The sequence below is a fragment of the Capricornis sumatraensis genome, chromosome 21 (genome assembly GCF_032405125.1).
Source record: "Capricornis sumatraensis isolate serow.1 chromosome 21, serow.2, whole genome shotgun sequence".
NCBI classification, from domain to species: domain Eukaryota; kingdom Metazoa; phylum Chordata; class Mammalia; order Artiodactyla; family Bovidae; genus Capricornis; species Capricornis sumatraensis.
The window spans coordinates 44,646,772-44,656,822 of NC_091089.1; the positions used below are offsets into that span (position 1 = coordinate 44,646,772).

The window sequence follows — 10,051 nt, forward strand, 5'->3', positions numbered from 1 at the left end:
GAAAGCTGGTTTTACCTTTCCTTTACTTTCTATGTTTGACGTCACACAGCCCAGGCCGGGAGGGTGGCATGGTGGGGGGACACTGGGAGAGGTAGCCCCTCTACCTGGTTGCAGCCTGCAGGTTGTACACATGACGTCGGGGAGCGGGAGCAGGCCCCCATCTGCACAGGGGGTCAGCTGGGAACAAGAACTCACCCTTGGCCTCCCTTCCTTGCAGGTCGCCAGATTCCACCCCTAGACCCCCATGAAAACGGAAACAGTGGATCCATCAAACTGAAGCCAACCTCGCAGGCCGGCCGGCGGTGCTGCTGACCCGGGGCAGGGTCCCCTGTACTTGAAGAGGCCGGAGCTCCCTCCCTAGGCGCTGCCTCGGGGCCTCCCGCCTCGGTAGTCTGGCCCCTGGCTCAGAGCCCCGCAGAGAACAGGGCAGGAAATGTCCCTGGAAAAGGATTCTGGGAAACTCTGGGAAAACCTGTCACCCTGCCACAGAAGGGCCTTTGGTGTGTGAAATTCACTCAGAGGGAATGGATTTTAGGTATTAAGTATAGTTGAGTTTTTTTGTTAAAAGCCTTAAAATATTCTTAAATTTGTACAGAAGTCTTACTGGCTTATGTGTGTGAGATTCTAAAGTGGTGTTCCACTCTGATTTCCTGTGTTTCTAATCAAATGTCAGGAACTTCTTCAGCGCTATTGCCTTAGTTACTCCACCAACCTTTGGTGAAAGGTTCCCTTAATTTTCCTTTCAGTGAGGAAACTGGACCATCTACGGTAGAACTCAAGCTTGTTATGAAAGTGGAGGAAGATGTATTAGGAACTGTTGTCTACATCTCTGACTTTAATTCCATGAACATTTTTCTAAGCCTTGGTCATATAAATCAACTGAACCCGCCGACTACAGTATTTCACGTTGTGCTGGGAGTTGGAGGCCTGGTGTTGGAAATCATTTGGAGTCATTACCGTGTAAGCAGTGACAAATGCAGGATATAAATATTATTCCAGAGACCACCTGGTTTGCATGACCTGCAGGGTAATAAATCCCTACTCTCTTAGGGAAGTTTCTCACAGAGTGTTATTTTACTAAGAGAGTGTGACATAGTGCCATATCCCGGGAGCAAATTACCCAGATGATGTTTGAATCTAAATTGTACGGCAAACTTCTCATATTAAACGATATCAATGAATAATTGATTACAGGAAAGCCAGCCGGAAGTACTGGCACAGTAAGATTCTAGATGCCTACCGCCCTGCCTGCCCCTCCTCCCTGCCCCACCCAAAACTACGAAATCAGAGGGTCTTTAAGAAAAGGCCAAACTTTGGTGGGGTGGGTATTAGGGTTGAACAGAAGTCTACCCCAAGAATGCCTCTTAGCTGGAACGGGCTCTGATGAACCTTCCCTTTTCAGACTCCCTGTCAGCTCAATGAATTGTTTTATGCTTAGTCGTGTCTGACTCTTTATGACCCCATGAACGGTAGCCTGCCAGGCTTCTCCGTCCTTGGGATTCTTCAGGCAAGAATACTGGAGTGGGTTGCCATTTCCTTCTCCAGGGGATCTTCCCAACCCAGGGATCGAACCAGCGTCTCTTATGTCTCCTGCATTGGCAGGCAGATCCTTTACCACTGAGCCACCTGGGAATCCCAGTGAATTAAAGATGTCTGAATCCAGTGGAAGGGAAGGGAAGAAAACTGTCCCTATTGAAAGTGCACATCCTGTTTTCTAATTTTCATAAAAACCTGGGATCAAGAAGCGGTTGTTTTCCTAGGAAGGCTCAGGATGGAGGAGAGTCACATTGGTGCCTTTTGTGGGGTGAGATGTGGCTGACCAGGTAGTGTGGTAACAAGGCCAGTTGGTACCTTCAAGGCTCAACAAACATTCATTGAAGACCTACAGTGTAAAAATCAAGAAAGAGATCACGAGCTGATGAAAGACCTTGAACTCCCTGTAACTTAGTGTGAGCCATTCTTGACCCCTTCCATGCTGGTCCCACCAGCCCTTGATGGTTGGGGATACTGAGTTTGCTGTCAAAAAAAGTGAGAGTCCTTACGAGATCAGGGCCTCATTCACACTTCTTCACATGGGCTGCAATGAAGAAAACAGTTTGAAATCTCAGACTTCAGTTTTTTTCAGCTTGAGAATATGTTGTCAATTTGATGCTCTTACCACTTTTCTCAGCTTGAGAGAATCATATGACAATCTTAGGACATGGAAGCTGAAAACACTTATTTTTGGTTCAAGAGATTAAGCTCCAGACAGGTTCCCCTAAAACTGTTGGCAAATTGGAACTTGGACACCTTGGTATACTTTACAGGGTTTTAAGGATTTTGTGCACCTTGTCAACATTATGGGCTCTGTGATTCTGCTTGCAGGCTGAGCCATTATCTTGCCTCTTAACAAAGTTTAAAAAAAATGTGGGTTGCACATTCAAGTGACCTCGTTCCAGGTGGCATGCAGGCTTATTTTGGAATCTTTCATCATCTGGCAGTCCCCAAGGACCAGAGTTTGTCTCTAGATACGATTGCCTAGCTAAGGAGGTGCATGGCCTGGAGGAGTTTGCAACTTTGGGCTGGCTGTTCAGTGCTCCCATCTTGCATAAAAGAGCTGGTCTTAACCACGCAAGGCAGGTTACCCACCTGTGAGCCTGTGGCTTAGTTTCAGAAGCCCACATGGTTGGGAGCCATTCGTTTGCTTTTCTGTGCAGCCTTAACTTTTCAAGGCATTGGCTGGCCACATGCCTGTAGTCACTCTTGGAGCAGTTGTGGAAAGAGAAGACAGCCCTCGGGCACAAAGACATTCGCAGGAACGTGGGGTCTTTTCTGAAGATGGAGGCTCGAGCCTTGTCCACAGGAGCCTTGCTTATCTTCCTTTATTTTGCCTTGAGATTACTTTCTGACTCTTCTAATCTCGGAACCATAACCATGTGATGTGATGTAAAGGCCTGGACGTTAGTGTTGTTCCAAGTTGTCCAGCAGCGTCCTTTGCCCAGTTTCCCCAAATGTGCTCTTCTGTTTTCCTTCCTCTCCCGTGTGGTACGCATGCACACGTGTGTAAATACAACTTCAGATTTGTTACAGCGACATGTGATCCGTTCCCCTGGCTGAGTGTGGCTCCTGGCTCAATTGTGGAAAACGGGCATGGGCTCTCAGGGGGATTGTCTCCCCATGAGAATTCCCCCAGGTGGCAGTGGAATTGTGCCAACACTGCGCACTCATAATTGAGCTGCTGTCTTTATGGTGGGGGGCGGTGTATAGGGGACTTTCTTGCAGACCAGAGAATCCCGGAGAGCTGAAGCCAGCCTTTAGCCAAGCAAAGGGCTGGACCCCGTGGAGGACCCAGGGGGGCTCAGGTGACCGAGATGTGTCCCCTGAGGTTGAGGAACGTGACCTGTGATGGCCCAAGAGGCTCCCCTCAGGGCCCTGCGTCTCTCTACTCTGTGACGCTCATCACAACTTGAATAGCGAGTGAAAGAAAGGGCTCTGAGCCACATTCAACCCCATTAGGTTCTGGTTTAACCTTCGTTACTAAAACCAGACCCAGAGATCTGGTGTCAACACGTAACTGTGTACACTGCCCCCTCCCTCGTGTTTTCATAAGGGGCCTCTGTCTGGGCTGGACCCAGTTCTCACGTATAGAAGACGCCGCTGCAGACCTTAGGACCTACCTGTCCACCTTATATTCTGTAGTAAAGCACTGCCTTCCACGTTGTCCAATTGTATCTGTTATTTTTGGTTTAACGCACACTGATTCATACTAATAAATATTTTAAGTTTTATCAAGTTTGTCTTTTTCTTACTATAACGTTGGGTTGAATAATTGCAATTTTTTAAGTCAGTTGCTGGCAATGGGAGGAGGGGTTGGAAGGCCAATGTCTCTAAGCTTCAGTTTCCTCGTATATAAGATGCAGAGTGTAATTCAAGTGCACCCTTACCCACAATTCTGGAATCTCAAAAGCCTCAGAAGGGACTTTTTCTGAAGTTTGATACAGACTCATCTGGCTGTAAAATCAGAGTTGAGCGGATGTGATGTTCTTTGTAGTTATTCATCCCACCAAGGAGAGGGGCAATGTCTGCACGTCCTGTTGCAGAAATCCTGCCGTTTGCTCATCGGTTGATCCTTGGCTCTGCTGTAGGCTCTGTGATCGATGCACCAGATTGCTGTCAGAAAACCCAAGCAAGATTCTGAGTTCCCAAAACCCCTGCCCCCAACGTGTCACGCAAGGTATGATAGCCACCATATTCCTGAGGAACTGTCCGTGGGGGCTCTGGGCAACCAGCGGGGCCGTGTGTACACAAATTCCACCACCCTAGGGGTCTGCTGAGTGGGCTGCACGGGTTTCACTCGACAGAGAACACCTCTTTCAGTCCTGGCACAGAGCCGATGCTCATAAACAAGACGCTCGAGTATAGTGACCTGCTTTGCCCCAGCTGCTGCACCAGGTGTTTTATATCACATGAGCTTCTGTTTGCACAACCCCTTTATCAGGCGGATACCACGATTGCATCCATTCTACAAATGAGGAAACTGAGGCCCAGGAAGTTAGTAAGTCGCGTAAAACCATACACTAGGAAGAGCTGTTGTTTAGTCATTAAATTGTGTCTGACTCTTTTGTGACTCTTTGGATGTAGCCCACCAGGCTCCTCTGTCCATGGGACTTCCTAGGGCAAGAATATGGAGTGGGCTGTCATTTCTTCTCCCGGGGATGTTCCTGGACCAGGGATCGAACCCACATCTCCTGCATTGGCAGGTGGATTCTCTACCACTGAGCCACCAGGGAAGCCCAGACTAGGAGGAGAGGAGGAGCCAAATGTCAGCTTCTGTTATTTTTTCCTTTTTCAATTAAGATTGTTTTAAATGGATTTTTTAAATTTTCAATTAAAGATTTAATTTTCAATTAAGATTAAAAAAATTTTTTAATGGAGATATATTAACACATATTAGTTTCAAATGTACAACATGATTCTATATTTGTGTATCTTGTGAAATGATCACCATGTAAGTCTAATTAGCATCCGTCACCACACATAGTTAAAATTTCTCTTTCTTGTGATGAGAACTTTTAAGATCTACTCTCTTAGCAATGTTCAGATATGCAGTGTGGTATTATTAATGATTAATTACATATTAATATATTGATTAATTATAGACACCATGCTCCTGGGGGATTTCAGCCTAAGGAACATGGTTTTACTCTGGTGACAGCTCTGTCTTCAATTCCTGCCCTTTCTCCATAATATGTAGGTACACAGGGCTGTGTGAACTCTGGCTGGTTGTGGGTACACAGGGCTGTACGGACTTGCTGTTCCTGAGCCCCCTGCCTCCTGCCAGTTCCCAGGTGAGGCAGTTGGTCTGGCCTGGTCCTGGAACTGGGAACTGTTAAGGATAGAGGAGGCTGTCTGGGGCTGGGGCCCATGCTGTCACCCACTGGTCAAGCCTGTGCCCCTGGTCCTTGCCTCTCACTGCAAATCCCCCTGCACTGTGGCTTCTTTGTTCTTGAGCTTCTCCTGGTTAGAAGAACACAGCCCCACTTGGGATATGAGGACCTCCCTGGCCCAGCAATCTGCCTATGACCCCTGCTGCCATGGGCACATGGAGCCCACATGGCTGTGCCATTTCCTAGCCTTCCAGGGTGTGCGGGAGGCAGATGCTCCTTCGCTTCCAGCTCTCCTCTGAACACATCCAACCTGGGTCCTTGCTGGGGCTTCTGCCTGGAGAGGGGAGGCCAGGATTCTCTGTCACATGGATGGGGGACCATGTTCTCACTACTGCCTCTTCTCAGTTAGGGAACTCCTCCACGTCGTAATCTCCCTTCCCAGCACCCAAACCAGACATCTGACCAGCAGGTAGGACTCTGCAGAAGAGGATGATGCAGTTGAGAGGAAACCTTGTTGTTTAGTCATTCAGTTGTGTCCAAATCTTTTCGACCCCAACTGCAGCACACCAGGCTTCCCTGTCCTTCACTATCTCCTGGAATTTACTCAAAGTCATGTCCATTGAATGAGTGATGCCATCCAAACGTCTTATCCTCTGTTGCTGCCTTCTCCTTCTGCATTCAATCTTTCCAAGCATCAGGGTCTTTTCCAATGAGTTGGCTCTTTGCATCAGGTGGCCAAAGTATTGGAGCTTCAGCTTCAGCATCTGTCCTTCCAGTGACTATTCAGGGTTGTTTTCCTTTTAGATTGACTATTTTGATCTCCTTGTGGTCCCAGGGACTCTCAAGAGTCTTCTCCAGCACCACAGTTCGAGGAGATCACAGAGGAGGCCTTAGTAGATGGTTGTGGTGGCCAAGTCATAAAGAGAAGGCTGTGGCTGGGGAGGACCTGGAGGAAGGGGGTAGGAAAGGTGGTTTCAAGTCATCTCCCTGGCAGGCAGCCCAGCCCAGTATCAGGAGTGTGGGCTCAGAACTTGCCCCACAGATGAGCTCTGTGACCTAGAGTTGGTCCCATAACTTCTCCAAGGCTGAGTTTTCTCACTTGTAAGGTGGAGATCACAATGGGACTTACCTCAGTGGTTTGTTGTAGGAAATAATGCCTGTGAATTCATTTCAGGGACTGGGCATGGCCCCACACATAGAGCAGCCCCAAAACCCAGAGTGTCATGAAACTCTCAAATGGGACACTTGTGAAAACAGAGAGGGCAGGTCGGCTGTAGGCTCCACCCCAGTACAGGTTGTTACTTGACATATGATGTTTGGTTGGAGAAGGTAGAAGAGGATGGCCTTGCTGGTGCCATGAGGCACCTGTGAAGTAGGGGTGGGTAGAGACCAGGAACTGGAAATGGAAAGTGATGAAGCTGGGGTCCTGGAGGAACCAGAAATGAGGTCAGACAACCAAGGAGAAACAAATGAAGGTGAGGATAAAGGTCAGGAGGAGGGAAGGGGGCTGCTTTGGGGACCTGTGTGCTTAGAGGGTCAGCTGCAGTGTCAAGCTAAGCAGAGAAGTTTGTAGTTAAAGGGAAAAAAGCCTAGGTGAAGATTACGTGTAATCACAGGCTGCTTGGTCTTGTGTGGAATATGAGTATGCAAATGAATGTATCAGTTAGAAGACTACTTTCCGCGCTTTAAGAAGGACGCCTGCCCATCTTCCTTGGAGTAGATGATCAGAATGCTTTTGTTTCTTCTCTGATAGTTTTATTTTTATCTTTTTCTTCAGAAAGTCCATTATTACAGGTTATGCCCAGCCATGTGACTCTCCAGGTCCCAGCACACCCCCTGGAGGCCTTTGTCCATGAGGTCAGCAATGTTCAACGTACACATGTGGGGGCATCCGAAGCCCTGCAGGCCGTGCACGCACTCCCACCTGAGCAGAGCGGTGACACACCCAGCTCTTCAGCCCAAGTTGTCCTGCCTAAGCAGGGGGACTTTCTCAATTCCTCAGCAAAAGCCATCCCGTCCGAGCAGGCTGACACTCCCAGTTTCCCACAAAAAACCATCCTATCAAAAGAGAGGGAAATTCTCGATTCCCCCCAGAAGAACATCTTGCCCAAGCAGGCTGCCACCCCCAATTCCTCAACCCAAACCATTTCACCAAAGCAGAGTGACATTCCCAATTTCCCAGAAAAAAACATCCCACCAAAAGAGGGTGACATTCTTAATCCCCCCAGTAAAACCACCCTGCACAAGCAGGCCAACAACCCCAATTCTTCAGAAAAAACCACCTCACCCAAGCAAGGCGACACCCCCAAGCCCTCAGCCAAAATCATTTTGCCCAAGGAGGCTGATGCCCCCATCTCCCCAATCCAAACCATTCTGCCCAATCAGAATGCCTCCAAATTCTCAGAAAAAGCCATCTCAACAAAAGAGGGTGACATTTTCAACTCCCCAGCCAAATTCATTCTATCATGGCCAGCTAACTCCCCCAATTTCCCAGCCAAGATCAATCCATCACGCCAGGCTGACTCCCCCAAGTTCCCAGCCAAGATCATCTCACTCAAACAGGCTGACTCCCCTAACTCCCCAAACCAAATCCCCCCACCCAAGCAGACCGACTCCCCCAGTTTCCCAGGCAAAATCATTCCATCACAGCAGGCTGACTGCCCCAAGTTCCCACTCAAAACAACCCTGCACAAGCAGGCAGACATCCCCACTTCTTCAGAAAAAAGCATCTCACCCAAGCAGGGCAATGCCCCCAATTTTCCAGCAAAATTCAGTTTGCCCAAGAAGAGCAAAACCCACAAGTTCACAACCAAAGCCATTCTGTCCAAGCAGGGTGACACCCCAAAGTCCTCAGCCAAAACCATCCTGCCCAAGGAGGGTGAGACCCCCAAGTCCTCAGCAGAAACCGTTCTGCCCAAGGCGGGTGAGATCCCCAAGTCCTCAGCCAAAACCATTCTGCCCAAGGAGGGTGAGACCCCCAAGTCCTCAGCAGAAACCGTTCTGCCCAAGGCGGGTGAGATCCCCAAGTCCTCAGCCAAAACCATTCTGCCCAAGGAGGGTGAGACCCTCAAGTCCTCGGCCAAAACCATTCTGCCCAAGGAAGGTCAGGCTCCCAAGTCCTCAACCAAAGCTGTTCTACTCAAGGAAGGTGAGACCCCCAAGTCCTCAGCCAAAACCATTCTGCCCAAGGAGGGTGAGACCCCCAAGTCCTCAACTGAAATCATTCTGCCCAAGGAGGGTGAGACCCCCAAGTCCTCAGCCAAAACCATTCTGCCCAAGGAGGGTGAGACCCCCAAGTCCTCAGCCAAAACCATTCTGCCCAAGGAGGGTGAGACCCCCAAGTCCTCAGCCGAAACCATTCTGCCCAAGGAGGGTGAGACCCCCAAGTCCTCAGCCGAAACCATTCTGCCCAAGGAGGGTGAGACCCCCAAGTCCTCAGCCGAAACCATTCTGCCCAAGGAGGGTGAGACCCCCAAGTCCTCAACTGAAACCATTCTGCCCAAGGAGGGTGAGACCACCAGGTCCTTAGAGGACACAGTCTGGCCCCCAGAAGGTAATAGCCTGCAGTCAGAGGAAGACACAGAGCTCCTGGATGACAACCTGGTGAAGGTGATCCTGAGCAAAGACGACTTCAAGGTGGCGCTAAAGGAAGCTGGGGAGCAGCTGGTGGCTGTGGACTTCTCGGCCACGTGGTGCCAGCCCTGCAAGACCATCAAGTCCTTCTTCCAGGCCCTGTCCCTGAAGCACGAGGATGTGGTGTTCCTGGAAGTGGATGCCAACAAGTGTGAGGAACTGGTGAGAGAGCGCAAGGTCGATTGCGTTCCAACCTTTCAGTTTTATAGAAAAGAAGAAAAGGTGGGCCAGTTTTCTGGTGCCCTGCACGAAAAACTTGAGACACTCATTACAGAATTAAAGTGATCACGTGTTCCAAAAGTGTTAGAAATAGTCGGTTATTCATAGCTTCTGATTTTCTTATATATGAAAAAAGATGAGGGGTGACAAAAGTGTGTGCGAGTGGCACACACTTGTAAATCAGGAACATTAACTCTACCCTTTCTGAAAAGCCCTAATGCCTGTTGTGCCCATGTTCTTGTTGATGGAACGGGTGTGAAATTATAATATCATTTCCTCTGATTTAGATGGGAAGTCTGGCTGTCCTACCTCCCCCCACCTTTTTTTTTTTGGCCGCACTACATGGCATGTGGAATCTTAGTTCCCCAACTAAGGATTAAACCTGTACCCCTTGGATTGGAAACCCAAAGTCTTAACTGGTGGACCATCAAGGAAGTCCCTGTCCCCTATTTTTTTAATCTTGATTTTTTATTTTTCACTCACTCTTGAAAACTTTTCTTTCACTCACTCATTTAGTCCTAGTGGCAACATTGGAAATTTAGATAATTCTTTTGTTGTTGTTGTTCAATAGCTAAGTTGTGTCCAACTCTTTGCCACCCTATGAACTGCAGCATGCCAGCTTTCCCTTCCTTCACTATCTTCCAGAGTTTGCTCAAACTCATGTCCATTGAGTTAGTGATGCCATCCAACCATCTCGTCCTCTGTCGCCCCCTTCTTCTCCTGCCCTTGATCTTTCCCAGCATCAGGGTCTTTTCAAATGAGTCAAACAGGAGATGGCAAGAGTGAACATCAACATTTTAGGAATCAGTGAACTAAAATGGACAGGAATGGGA

The 10,051-nt window shown here is 48.7% G+C and overlaps 2 protein-coding genes across 2 annotated transcripts in view; both read left to right on the forward strand.

The window, feature by feature from the left end:
* The window catches only part of RAB31 (RAB31, member RAS oncogene family), an 81,110-nt gene extending 77,391 nt beyond the window's left edge, over positions 1 to 3,719 (forward strand). Inside the window, exon 7 of the mRNA XM_068993572.1 lies at positions 218 to 3,719. Coding sequence (XP_068849673.1) covers positions 218 to 312 — 95 coding nt within the window. The 3' untranslated portion in view covers positions 313 to 3,719. The remainder of the gene's footprint in view (positions 1 to 217) is intronic.
* Positions 3,720 to 4,057: 338 nt separating this feature from the next.
* Positions 4,058 to 9,284, forward strand: TXNDC2 (thioredoxin domain containing 2). The gene is made up of 4 exons (XM_068993661.1): positions 4,058 to 4,151; positions 5,277 to 5,327; positions 6,743 to 6,841; positions 7,369 to 9,284. Exons 1-4 carry the CDS (start codon positions 4,058 to 4,060, stop codon positions 9,282 to 9,284), a joined length of 2,160 nt encoding a protein of 719 aa, XP_068849762.1.
* The last annotated feature ends 767 nt before the right edge of the window (positions 9,285 to 10,051 follow it).

Bases quoted from the DNA above. Each gene is read 5' to 3' on its own strand.
- TXNDC2 (XM_068993661.1), top strand. From the start codon at position 4,058: ATGTCTGCACGTCCTGTTGCAGAAATCCTGCCGTTTGCTCATCGGTTG. The intron at 5,328-6,742 runs GTGAGGCAGTTG...CCTGTGAAGTAG, and splicing joins TGCCTCCTGCCAGTTCCCAG to GGGTGGGTAGAGACCAGGAA. The intron at 6,842-7,368 runs GTGAGGATAAAG...TCAATTCCTCAG, and splicing joins CCAAGGAGAAACAAATGAAG to CAAAAGCCATCCCGTCCGAG.